The 14,172-nt window shown below is 35.6% G+C and overlaps 1 protein-coding gene across 1 annotated transcript; it reads right to left on the reverse strand.

Annotated features, from left to right (window-relative positions):
- Window positions 1–10,834: 10,834 nt before the first annotated feature.
- On the reverse strand, window positions 10,835–11,554 carry LOC131151320 (uncharacterized). Its single transcript, XM_058102570.1, has 2 exons — window positions 11,294–11,554; window positions 10,835–11,212 (listed from the first exon to the last, which is right to left on the reverse strand). The coding sequence occupies exons 1-2, from the start codon at window positions 11,552–11,554 to the stop codon at window positions 10,835–10,837; spliced, it is 639 nt and encodes a 212-aa protein (XP_057958553.1).
- Window positions 11,555–14,172: the final 2,618 nt, after the last annotated feature.

Here is a 14,172-nt window from a genome sequence, read left to right on the forward strand (position 1 = left end):
TGTGTACAAAAGTTGTGTGCGGCAAAGTAGAGCTCCTTTGCCTTCTTTTGACAAAATTTGAGTGGTGATAGATTCTAGAAAATGATGGCAGGAACCAATGCTTGCCCCTTATGCTCCATCTCTACAAAGACCATAATAACTCCATGATCTATGATATGCATAGCTAAAGGTAGAAGGGCTAGGCCATAAACTTCCAAGGCTATTAACTGGTATAACGACCTGAAATTTCATACCATTTTTTTTATAATATAAACACATAAAAGAAAATTACCTTACTCTGATACCCCTGTAATGACTAGTGGAAAATACCTGTGTAGCGGAAAACACAAAAATGTAAAACCATATACACAATACTAGAATTCAGTAACTCCCCAAAATGTACATACACAAAAAAAAAAAAAAAAAAACATAACTCTCCAGTACCATCTATCAGAACTCCTGGGATCTACCCAAAAATACTTTTCTCCTGGAAACACGTACCCCACAAACAGGGCAGTGCAACCGACTTGTAGAGACCCGAACTTAAAAATAAGGAAATAAATAAGAAAAGGGTAAAAAGGTAATTTTAGCAGGCTTCGTCGACAAAGCCAAGGTTCTCGTCGATGAAGACCCTTCTGTGCTTCGTCACCAAAATTTAGAGCCTTGACAACGAAGAGATCCCTACTGACAGGGAAAAAATATCAGACTTGGGTTTGTCGACGAAGGAAGAGGTTCGTCGACGAAGAGCCTTCTGTGGCTCGTCAACAAAGGCACCATTCGTCGATGAGTTTGACCGGGTCAAGGGGTCTATAAATATCATTTTTAGTTTCTTAATGGTTAAGAAACCACAAAAGCTCTCTCTCTCTCTCTCTCTCTCTCTCTCTCTCTAGAGTCGACGAGCTCTCTCTCTCTCTCTCTTCGATCCTCCGCTGTTCGTCACCTGAATCCACGATCCGACGTTACTACGTGGATAAGGAGGAAAACCTTTATGACTATAGCGGATTGGATCTTCGTTTTGAGGATTTTCAGGTTTCATCCTAAAATTGAGATAAGGGTCTAAGTTCATTTTTGGTTCAGTAGATCTGTAGTAAATAAGATTATGTTGAGGTGTTGTTCTTTGGTTTTTAGGTTTTGAGAACTCAATTTGTTGTTTTGGGAGTCGTATAGTTTGTGTTTTGGAGTTCAGGGAAAGGTAAGGAGATTTGTTTACATCAATCCTTTTTAGAAAACTAAACTGCTAAAAAGTTAGCTTATGTTTTTATGCACGTATCAACTGCTTATTTGCAAAATTTCACTAGGCAAAAATGTCGATTTTACAATTTTATGGTTTTGGTAAAAATGAGGGTTTTAGCGTATGATCTCCAAACTTTTCAAAACTTCGATATTTGCATTAAACTTAACGTAGGAGATGCTTGAGCCCCTTGTTTCCCGTTTAAATGTTATCTTTTGGGTTATATACTATGTATAGCGGATTTTTGACCAAACGAGTATGACATATGATATGAAATGGAATATATTGAACTGTTATACGTGTATATGAACTATAGGAACTGAAGTTCCATTTTTCTATCGGAAAATGTGGAAAACAGGTGCCGATTATATATCGAGTTTTATATGTAAAAAGGGTGAAACCAAGAGGGTGTGTGCCTATTAATACCACAGTATGAATGAATGAGTTTGTGAAAATACTGGAACTGTACCGGTGATTTGTGAATTGGAAACAAGTTAATTTGTTTTATTGTAAATTGTATATGATATTGGGACCGCAGCTTGTTACTATAAGAGCCTTAAAAAGCTCAATGTTATATGAAGCCTTAAAAAGCTTAAAGCGTGGTTCTGTTGCCATACTCCGGATACAATGCAACCACACATCTGATTTTCAATGTGGGTATCGAGATAGTCAGCTGGGTAGGTGTGTGCCACTTGTGGATTAATGGACTAGGTGGATTCAATCGGACTATAGTAAATTGCACAACCCGTGCCACGGGGTGGTGATGGCATCAATTATGAAGTTTCTAAGCTGGTCAGTGTTCTAAATATGCATATACATGATTTAAAAACTAAAATAGGCAAAGTCACAGGTTTGAGTACCGGGCGGAGGGATTGTATTGTGTATGAGCCTGTACCCTACCCTAACCTCGGGAACTGTTGCTTGTTATGATGCTAAACCATTTATTGCAAGAATTATGTCTATATATCTCCTATATTACAGTATTGAGAATATGCTTTATATGTAACTGCTTTCAACTAAAATAAACACATGTGGTCTCAAACTGATGTAATATCTTCCACCTTACTAAGAAGTGTCTCACCGCAACTTACAACCTTCTTTTCAAGTCCTTTAGGAAATAGGTCCTAGGTTTTTAAAGGGACGTTGAAGCTTAATACTGCTTTTAGCTTACGTAAGTGTGTTTTTGTATGTGTAATAGACTTAATTCAACGTCTTTTTGGGGATTGTAAGAACAAGTTATGTTTTAAGTATGGACGTATGTATGTAAGAAGTCAGTTAGAAGCTCTAGTTTGTCTAATAGATTCCATATGAATGTTTATGTTTTCTGCTGTGCATTGAGATTACAGATCAATATGATACACTCATATGTCCTTATTCAGGGCGGGTTATATATGTATGTTTATTAGAGACAGGTGTATTATACAGGTATAGTAGCACTCTGGGACCGTATAAAGGGTCGGGGCGTTACACGACCTCCCTATCTCTGAGACGGATCTACTTATCTAGCTGGATCACCTGAAAAATATTAAATTACTAAGATAAGACAATGCTTAGTAAAACGAAATATGCTATTACCAGTATGTGGCAGTTGAGTTACATTAATAATTTACTAATAAATAACCGAACTGAGATATCATGTAAAATATAATATTGTGTAACTTACACCTATGTGGTTTAAAATACAACTGTATTATCTGAATTTTCTATTTATTCATATTGCTAATATTATAATATATCTGCTATTATTCCGTAAATATGTATATATATATGTGTGTGTGTGTGTGTGTGTGAAAATTACCCTAGAAATCTGTTTGTTATGATTTAACCCCTCATGATAGTGTTGTGTGCCCCGTAGGGGGGACTTAACTCAGTCCGACCTTACTGCAATCCCTCCAAAGGCTCGGTACTGGCCTCTCCTTCGTCAAACTGGCCACCTCTACCCAAAATAATGGGGAGCCTGCAATCCCTCTAAGGCACAGTTGACGGAAATCCACACACTATCTGAGATATGTGGTTGCACTCTGATCTAAAATAGCTACGGTATCGTGCTCTACTAACTGAAATAATTCATCAGGGTTTGATACCATATAATACTAATATATATTTATCTTACTACTTTATCATGATTCCAAAATAACCATAACACTGTAAATCTGATATGAAAATACTGTAATATCTGACTAAAATAACTGTAATATCTTATTTGTATTATCAGACTCAATAAACTATATTATCTGAGTGTTATGGATTTGAAATTCTGGAAATCATGAAATTCTGTAAATAATGTAAAATATCTATCTGTATGTAATATGTGAAATATTTGTCTAAATACACACACACACACACACACACACACACTGTAAATCATGTTATTCTAAATAAAATTGTATAAATTCTAAACTGTTCTGATATTAACTCATGCCACACAACTAAAATAATTAAATATCCCATATCCTGAAATCTATATTTTCTAATAATAAAGGTAATTTATGATCTGAATAATAACCTTGAAAATCGTATAATGTAATACCTGTAACCATATGAATTTCATATACTAGAATACATATACTTTACTGATAAAAATTCCTAATTTAACTGACATAGCATATTTCCCTTACCTGGCTAACTGTACTATCCTACTGATTCTAACTCACACCCACAATGTTCATAATTCCATAATCCTGAAATTACACATATATATTTCCCTGTCAATCAACTGAATTTCCTAGAATAGTTTCATACTCACATTTCCTGAATTATAAACTATTTATCATTTACTTGGGTCCCTGAGGAAAACACCCACTGAAAACCTAGCCTTCCTATCGTGTATACACCAACCCTGAATTATACAAAATCCCAATTTCTCAATTTAACCTCAGAAATACATTCACATCTAACTTATACCTTCAATAATCAAATAATCAACCCAAAACACTCAAATAACACCCTTACCTTAGTTTTGGGATGGTGTCCCAAAACCCCAAATTGAAATTTTACTCCGCTTATGTTGTAAAGAATCTTCCCAGGAACCCCGTGGTGGTTCCTGATCGTTGAAACGAGGCTTAACAAAGCAGAAATTGTAAAGAGAAGTGGAAGAGGTTTGTGGGTTTGAGAGAGGAAGGAGAGAGAGAGAGAGAGAGAGAGAGAAAGAGAGAGAGAGAGAGAGAGAATTTGATCTTGTTTTAAAAATGAAGCTCTCCATTCTTTATAAGTTTCAGCACTGGCTAGAAAATCGTCGTCGGTTTTCTATGCTTCTCAGAAAATCATTGTCGATTTTCTATTAATCGGCTTCAAAATTACCACTTTACCTTTACCCGGCCGTTGTTAAAAACCCAAAACCATCGTCGATTTTCTGGCTCCTTCAAAAAATCGTCATCGGTTTCCTCCCGTCTTAGCCAAAAATCCATTTTCTCATTTCCTTTTATTATTTTATTTTTCGGGTCACTACATTCTCCCCTCTTTATAAAATTTCGTTCTCGAAATTTATTATATGTGCTATACACCATCATCTAAGGAAAAATTGGCTACTTATTTTATTAATTGCCCTCATTTATGACGGAGGAATACCATGGTTACATATACGGTTCTGGGAGAATACAAATATATACATAAAGGAAATTCTCCCAAACTCAAAACACTACCTATCCTATAGCCTATTGTACAACTTGTACATACATCATTCTGCTCTACATAAAATAAAACCAAACTATATAAAATGAATTTACCTTACTTGAATTGCTGTTTTTCTTTCTATCTAATATTGATCCCCATTGAACAGATGTGGGTATCTCAATCGTATTTCTTTATCTAACTCCCACGAGGCCTCCTCCACCACATGGTTTCTCCACAGGACTTTTATAGTACGCCTGTTGCACCAATTTTGGTCCCAAAACTCGTTTTCACCAATTTTGTCCCAGTATTGTGACGCCCCGATTTTCATACATTTTTTTAAAATAATAAATAAATAATCACATCATAAATCCACAACATCCACAAATTGGCCACGTCAACAATCCTACTACCATTCATACAACCCGACCCGCATTGGGTACCGGGTAAAAAGTACTTTATTATATTCAACCTAACAGCGGAAGACAATATACACATATTAGTCAGAATACAATACCCAGAGTATCAACATATACAAATATTCACACTACCTTCCCATACTAAAAATTACTATGCAACTCTAGGGGAATTACATCTCCCCTAGTCCAAAAACTCACCATGTGTACCAGCGTCTTAGCTCCCTACTATCACGGAGCTCTATCACCTGGCCGGTCTCTGTTCCCTGAAAAATTTAGATAAATTGGGTAAGACACATCTCAGTAAGAAGGAATAGATTATTTACAGTGTGTGGCCAAATGAGTTCAATTATAATACATTTTATTTTTCAAATCACCATTTCATCTGAGAAAATACACTGATATTCACATACACATAATCATATACATATACCACACAAGCTTTTATAAGCTTAAAAATCATTTATCAAATTCAATGATTTCCAACACATATTTACCCGCAAAGTTCCTGAGAATAGGGAAGATTACTCGCCCATACAGGTAGCTTCCCTCTGCCCTAACACGTTATGCAGCCGGGTATGGCCACATCTGATACCCATCGGGGCACTCACCTTACTTAGTAAGCCCTCAGGCGGAGAGTTTTACTTTGCCTTAATTATTTATATTATTAACTCACACTGTTCCATTTCTCAATTTTATCATTCTTTATTTCTCAATTTCCATTCTTTCTTTTATTTCTCATTTCAACCAATTTTATCATTCTTTCACTTTTCATTTCTACTTTACTTTCCGGCTCATGAGTATCCTCGGTATCAAATACCAACATCGCGTTTGTAACTCATGGCCACCCTGAGGATCTTTCTATACACGCCATGCTTCCCCCCATGGTCAAGGTTGTGCGGCCCAAAGGTTAGATCTAATCGCGGTTGGCTGACCCGGTTAGATCAAATATCATATCACATATCGCGTTTGTAGTACGACTGGCCGGCCTAATACCCTGATCCGAACTCAGGGGGCCCAACAACCCTACACAATGACACAGTCGACTGTCACGCCACACGCTCCAAGAGTCCGTGTGGTTGCACTAACACCACTCGCAACGGTACCGTGCTGAATATCATAACCATCTAACAGGGTTTACCACCACATACCCGCAATCATTATGCGGTATTGGCATTTCATAGATTATATTCCAGTATATCATAATTCAGTTCAATATAAATATTCTTATCATTTTCTGTGCACATTTCATCATCTCGTAATATCATATATCATATTTCATGTATTTTCACATTTTCCCAAAATACTTATATCAACAATTTGTATAAACTCATTTCTCATGTAAATAATTTCCACTCACAAATAAATACCACTTTTCATTATTTTCCAATATCAGTATTTCACAAAATCTCATTTTCCAGGCAAAACATTTCTACTCATATAATAACACCATATTACATTATTTTTCACTAATCAGATCAGTAATTCTCATTTCAATATTTTCTCAGAAATTACACATTATTATATTTTACACTCCAAAATATCACAATTTACAATTACTCAAATGCCACACAATTTATCTGATATTTATATCATAATAATTTTTAGACAAAATATCATATGCTCAATTTCACATATTCATTCAAATAATAATTCTAAAAACACTGTTATAATTTATTCCCCTTACCTGGGTTACTGAGAGTCTCGCTAGAATCCAAAATTTCACGCCCTTGGCGCCCAAAATTTAACTCTTGCAATTTACATTTTCCCCAAATTAATTAATCTATTTCTTTAAAATAATACCCATCTAACCTTCCTTAGGCCCCATATATCTCAAATTAATATTTAAATTATTATTTAAAACACCCACTTAATTTTCTAAAATTTTCCTACGGGTCCCAAAATTACACCCGCGGTGCTAACTCGGGCCCTAAATTCCAGAAATCCTACTTCAACCCAAAATGCTTAATATTTTAGCATTTCTAAATTAATGCTAATTAATTAAAAATAAGCCCCTTAATAACCCCCACACCCCAAATTTGGGGTTTTGGCCCGACATCCCCACGAGAATTCCGTCCCACTAGACTTGTAGAGAATCATCCCTAGATTCTCGTGGCGGTGTCCGTTCGTCAATTGGGCTTATATTTTGCAAGAAATTAACGAAAAAAGGGAGAAATGACTTACCCCAGGGAATATGCTTACGCTGCTCCTACCACCGATCCGCTCCGGTAGAAATGACAGCAGCGGCAAATGGAGTCTAGTGGTATCTTCGGATTTTCGATCAGGCGAAAATCCGCCACGAAATTGAGGAGAGAGGGAGAGAGAACGTGAGGAGAGAGAGAGAGAGTTCAGAGAGTTGTAGAGAAGAAAAGAAAAGAAAAGAGAAGAAGAAGAAGAAGAATAATAATAATAATATATATATATATATATATATATATATATATATATATATATATATATATATAACTTGAATCTCCTGAAGCTTCAACAAGCTTCAGGAGGATAATAATAATAATAATAATAATAATAATAATAATAATAATATTTAATTAATATTAATAATAACATTTTTTTAACAAAATAAAAATTAATTTTAATTAATTAATTTTTTTTCTTTTTTTTAAATTCGTTTAATTAATTAATTATTTAATATATTTTTTTTAATTTTTTTAATTTTAATTTTAATTTATTTATTTATTTATTTATTTTTGGAATCATTCTATTAATCTTTTATATCTCTTTTTAGGGTTTTTACAAGTATAGTGGAGAATAACACCTCCTACCATATAACGCCTCATATGGTGCCATCCCGATGCTGGCTAAATAGCAGTTATTATATGCGAACTCAACCAGCAGTATATAATGGGTCCAACTACCCCCGAAATCCAACACACACGCTCGAAGCATATCATCAAGTACCCGGATCGTCCTCTCTATTTGCCTATTTGTAACGCCCCGAACCCTTAAACCAGGGTTCGGCACGTTATACCTGATAAAATTCCTGATAATTTATAATCCATGATATATGCATCGAAAAACTAAACATAATCTCCATATAATATAAAAACCATAATCAATAATACCAGAGTTTACTACCCCTATATAACATCCATACTATCCATCCAACACCTGCATTTCCATAATTACAAACATCTCAAACACATTTCAATATTTTCACAACCATTCCATTCTCTACTTAATAACCTTTAAACATAAAAACATAAACATATAATATTTACATCCCCAAAGTTTATCATAATATACCCTTTCTCTTTTACAATCCTAAAAAATGCTAAAACCCTTGAGCTCTCTAAGCCCGACCTCGAGGATGTCCTGAAAAAGAAACATTCATATTCGGGTTAGGCACGTCTTAGTAAGCGAAGAAAATATACATATTAAAACATCATGTCGTCAACTTTAGGTAAATAGATTTCATTTTAATTATATTTGCAAATCATCACATAACATTGAAATCGTTTTCTGAACCTTAACAATCACATGTAAATATTTAACCCACGAGATTACCCAAGGATAGGGTGATTACCCGCCCATACAAGTAGCACCCCTCTGCTCTGATATTTAGGCAACCCTGAGGTCACAACCAAAGCATACCATGACACTCACCTTATTCAGTAAGTCCTCAAGTGTTAACTTGATCTCGTACCCACGCATTCAACAATAGTTTACCGGCAAAGGCCCTAAGGATAGGGAAATCTACCCGCCTATACAAATAGGTTCCCTCTGCCCTAGTATGTTATGCAGTTACTGCCACATGTGAAACTACTAGTACACTCGCCTTTCTCAGCAAGCCCTCAAGCAAAGAGTTTGCCTCGCCCAGTCGTAACATGTTCTACATAGATAGATTCTTCTAATATCATAATACTTTATTCCTTTTTGTCATTATTCATTTATACACATCTGTTCATATTCATAGCTTTAAACATTGCATTTCATTTCACTTTAAATGACTCTTTCCCATTTACATCGTTCACATTTGTCATTTCATTTCATTGCCATTTCATTGTATAACATTTTCATTTCATTCATTCGTACTACAGCTGGTCTTTAGCTATCATTTGTTAGTCCACATAGAAATGCGCTAGAATCTGCTAACATAGTTGTCTTTCAACTGTCTTACATTTACATAGTTGCATTTAACATACACAGGCAACATTATCCATATCATATTTTATTCTCAATACTTTACTTACTTAGCCTACATCTTATACATTTAACATATATTTGCACAAAATCTCATGCCACACAATTTAACAGTAAAATTCATATACATTCCTTAAAAAATAAGCCAACCCACATTTAACATTTATATGCTAAAAATACATTTCATTTCTTACATAGTTCCTTAGAAAATTCCTTTTCACTTTCATTCGTTTACTTTCACATATACATAACTATATAAGCATTTTTAGGCTCAGAAAACATAAATTTCATAGCTGACATTTTAAACCCACATATAAACATATATACATAAATAACACATAATTCTTTTTAGTTCATGAAAAACCTGATTTAAAATATAAATTCCCCCTTTACCGGAACTACGCTGGCAGGATCCCCGAACTGATACCCGCAGTGTTCACTTGGACCCTGAATAAAAAATCTTATTTTAATTAAATAAATTCCAATTAACTCAATTCTTAAGAAAAATGCTTATTTACTACTTCCTAAGCTCCAAATAACAAGATTCCTTAAGAAAATCCCAAAATAACTTATTTACCCTGATTTTGGGATGTTTCCCAAACCCCTCGATCCAACGATCAGCTCCTACAGCCTTACAAAGAACGATCTTACGAACCTTGTGGTGGTTCCGGATCATCAAATTGGGTCAAAACCGGCCCGAAATCGAAGAGTGAATGTGGGAAAACCATTTCAGAAAGAGAGAGAGAGAAGAGGATTCGCAAGTTTTCGTTGGAAAATGAAGAGAAAGTCTATTTATAGGCACGACTTCGTTGACGAGACACGTGGATTCGTCGGCGAGGCACTATAGAGACTTCGTTGACGATAAGATACCTTCGTCGACGAAATTCAAAGTTCCAAAATATACTCCCTTGGGATTCCTTTGTCGACGAGAAACTGGAGTTCGTCGACGAGCTTTAGAAGGACACTCATCGATGAGGACAAGACATTCGTCGATGAGGCCTACTTTTCCTTCTTAAAATCCTTCCTTCTCCCTTATTACCCATTAATCCATTCCATTTATTTTATTTCTTAATTATTTAATTTTCCAGGTCATTACATTCTCCCCTCTTTAAGAAATTTCATCCTCGAAATTTTACTAAGTAATCATGCTTTCACATTACTTGAATTCATTTGCTAACTACCATTATAAGAACTCTACATGCATATCATCATATAAATCATTCCATCATTTCTCATTAAATAAAATTATCATACTTGCTTCTCTAATGGCATCCTCCTCAACTCGAAGTGTATACAGACGAGGCGAACCACCTCTTCCAAGTGGCATTTGTTGCTTTCCCCTTTCTTGATTTTGAGCAGCTACCATAGGCAAAGGTTCTCGGCAATCTTTCCTCTAGTGCCCTGGCTTACCGCACCTATAGCAATTTAGAGTGTCATACTAGCATTCGCCTCTATGTCTCTTATCAATCTTCGGGCATACAGAGCCCATTGCTTTTTTCCCTTTCTTCGCTGATCCCTGACTGGCCTCAGACTGATAACTAGATGGTGCAGGTCTCTTCTTCTGCTCTGAAGGCTCAGTGCTGCCCTGGATACTCTTTTCTAACGCTGAGGCCTTGTCGACTAATTCTAAAAAACTCTGAACCTGAAACCCGACCACCAGCTCAAAGATTCTGCATTTTAGGCATTTCTCAAATTTTCTGGCCTTCCTTACTTCATTTGGGATAAGAAAAGGAGCGAAACACGACAATTCCACAAATTTAGCCGCATACTTCGCAACCGTCATATCTCCTTGGGTCAGATTAGTAAACTCCTCAATCTTTTCCTCTTTGACAGATAAAGGAAAATACCTGTCAAAGAACAACTCTTTGAATCTCTCCCAGTTAAGAGCTATCTTTACCACCCTCTGATCCTCTAGCAGCTTTGCAGAAAGCCACCAGTGCTTCGCCTCTCCTGTCATCTTGAAAGTAGTATAACGAACCTTCTGTTCGTCTGTGCAGTCGAGTACAACCATAATCTCCTCTATTTCTTGTACCCAATTTTCTGCTGCCACCAGATCAGGTCCTCCTATAAAGGCTGTAGGGTTCATCCTCATAAATTCTTTAATACTGCAGCCCTGTCCTGTAGGTGGAAAGTTCTGTTCCTTTGGATCCTTCTCCATTTCTGCTTTAACTTGATGGACGATACTTCACAGTACCTTAGAGGTTTCTATTTCTTCCTCGCTAAAGGTCACTGAATCCTCCCTTCCTTTAGCCTCTACATTCTCATCTCCATAATCCATCTTGAAAATAGGACATAATAGAGATAAGATTTCCATATCATAACCCCAAATAACATAATCCTTAAATTAAATCCAATAAAATCCAAAATCTCCATATAAGGACCAGTCTCACAATTTAGAAACAAAAACATCTAAGGTTTACCGTGGCTTTTCTGAGGCTGTCGTCTGCTTCAAAAAAATCACAGGAAATCGTCGACGTAATTTTGCCTCTAAATCACAAAACAAAATCCTATACTTCCCTACACCAAACCTATTTCTCAGTATCTAACCTATTCATCTAGTATCCTTATCCTAAATACTTCATATACTCTCGTATAAATCATTTCCTAGATCCTTAAAATCCCCAAAATCATTGCTCTGATACCATAATGTAACACCCTGAACCCTTAAACCCGGATTCAGCGCATTATACCTGATAAAATCCCTGATAATTCATAATCCATGATATACGCAGCGGAAAACTTAAACATAATCTCCATATAATATAAAAACCATAATCAATAATACCAGAGTTTACTACCCCTATATAACATCCATACTATCCACCCAACACCTGCATTTCCATAATTACAAACATCTCAAACACATTTCAGTATTTTCACAACCATTCCATTCTCTACTCAATAACCTTTAACCATAAAAACATAAGCATATAATATTTACATCCCCAAAGTTTATCATAATATACCCTTTCTCTTTTACAATCATAAAAAATGCTAAAACCCTTGAGCTCTCTAAGCCCGACCTCGAGGATGTCTTGAAAAAGAAACATTCATATTCGGGTTAGACACGTCTTAGCAAGTGAAGAAAATATACATATTAAAACAGCGTATGGTCAACATGAGGTAAATAAATTTCATTTTAATTACATTTGCAAATCATCACATAACATTGAAATCATTTTTTGAACCTAAACAATCGCATGCAAATATTTAACCCACGAGATTACCTAAGGATACGGGTGATTACCCACCCATACAAGTAGCACCCCTCTGCTTTGATACTTAGGCAACCCTGAGGTCACAACTAAAGCATACCAGGGCACTCACCTTACTCTATAAGCCCTCAAGTGTTAACTTGATCTCATACTCACGCATTCAACAATAGTTTACCGGCAAAGGCCTTAAGGATAGGGAAATCTACCCACCTATACAAATAGGTTCCCTCTGCCTTAACACATTATGCAGCTACTGCCACATCTGAAGCTACTAGTACACTCGCCTTTCTCAGCAAGCCTCAGGCGAAGAGTTTGCCTCGCCCAGTCATAACATGTTCTATATACATAGATTCTTCTAATATCATAATACTTTATTCCTTTTTGTCATTATTCATTCATACACATCTGTGCATGTTCATAACTTTAAACATTGCATTTCATTTCACTTTAAGTGACTCTTTCCCATTTACATCATTCACATTTGTCATTTCATTTCATTGCCATTTTATTGCATAACATTTTCATTTCATTCCTTCATACTACAGCTGGTCTTTAGCCATCATTTGTTAGTCCACATAGAAATGCGGTAGAATCTGCTACAGCTAGTCCACAGAAAAATGCTCTAGAATCTACTAACATGGCTGTCTTTCAGCTGTCTTACATTTACATGGTTGCATTTAACATACACAGGCAACATTATCCATATCATATTTTATTCTCAATACTTTACTTACTTAGCCTACATCTCATACATTTAACATATATTTGCACAGAATCTCATGCCACACAATTTAACAGTAAAATTCATATACATTCCTTACAAAATAAGTCAACTCACATTTAACATTTATATGCTAAAAATACATTTCATTTCTTACATAGTTCCTTAGAAAATTCCTTTTCACTTTCATTCGTTTACTTTCACATATGCATAACTATATAAGGATTCCTAGGCTCAGAAAATATAAATTTCATGGCTGACATTTTAAACCACATATAAACATATATACATAAATAACACATTATTCGTTTTAGTTCATGAAAAACCTAATTTAATATATAAATTTCCCACTTACCTGAACTACACTAGCAGGATCCCCGAACTGATACCCGCAGCGTTCACTTGGACCCTGAATAAAAAATCCTATTTTAATTAAATAAATTCCAATTAACTTAGATCTTAAGAAAAAATTGCTTATTTACTACTTCCTAGGCTCCAAATAACAAGATTCCTTAAGAAAATCCCAAAATAACTTACTTACCTTGATTTTGGGATGTTTCCTAAACCCCTCAATCCAACGATCAGCTCCTACAGCCTTGCGGAGAACGATCCTACGAACCTCATGGTAGTTTTGGATTATAAAACTAGATCAAAACCGGCCCAAAATCGAAGAGAGAAGGTGGGAAAACCGTTTTAGAAAGAGAGAGAGAGAGAAGAGGATTCGCGAGTTTTCGTTGGAAAATGAAGAGAAAGTCTATTTATAGGCAGGGTTTCGTCGACGAGACACGTGGATTCTTCGACAAGGCACTATAGAGACTTCATCAACGAGAAGATACCTTT

Source organism: Malania oleifera, chromosome 3 (genome assembly GCF_029873635.1).
Source record: "Malania oleifera isolate guangnan ecotype guangnan chromosome 3, ASM2987363v1, whole genome shotgun sequence".
Taxonomy (NCBI): domain Eukaryota; kingdom Viridiplantae; phylum Streptophyta; class Magnoliopsida; order Santalales; family Ximeniaceae; genus Malania; species Malania oleifera.

What these genes read in the sequence shown, in the direction of transcription:
- LOC131151320 (XM_058102570.1), bottom strand. Translation starts at nt 11,554, where the DNA reads ATGGAGAAGGATCCAAAGGAACAGAACTTTCCACCTACAGGACAGGGC. An exon ending in TGCTAGAGGATCAGAGGGTG is followed by an intron (nt 11,213 to 11,293) that starts GTAAAGATAGCT and finishes AAAGAGGAAAAG; the next exon opens with ATTGAGGAGTTTACTAATCT.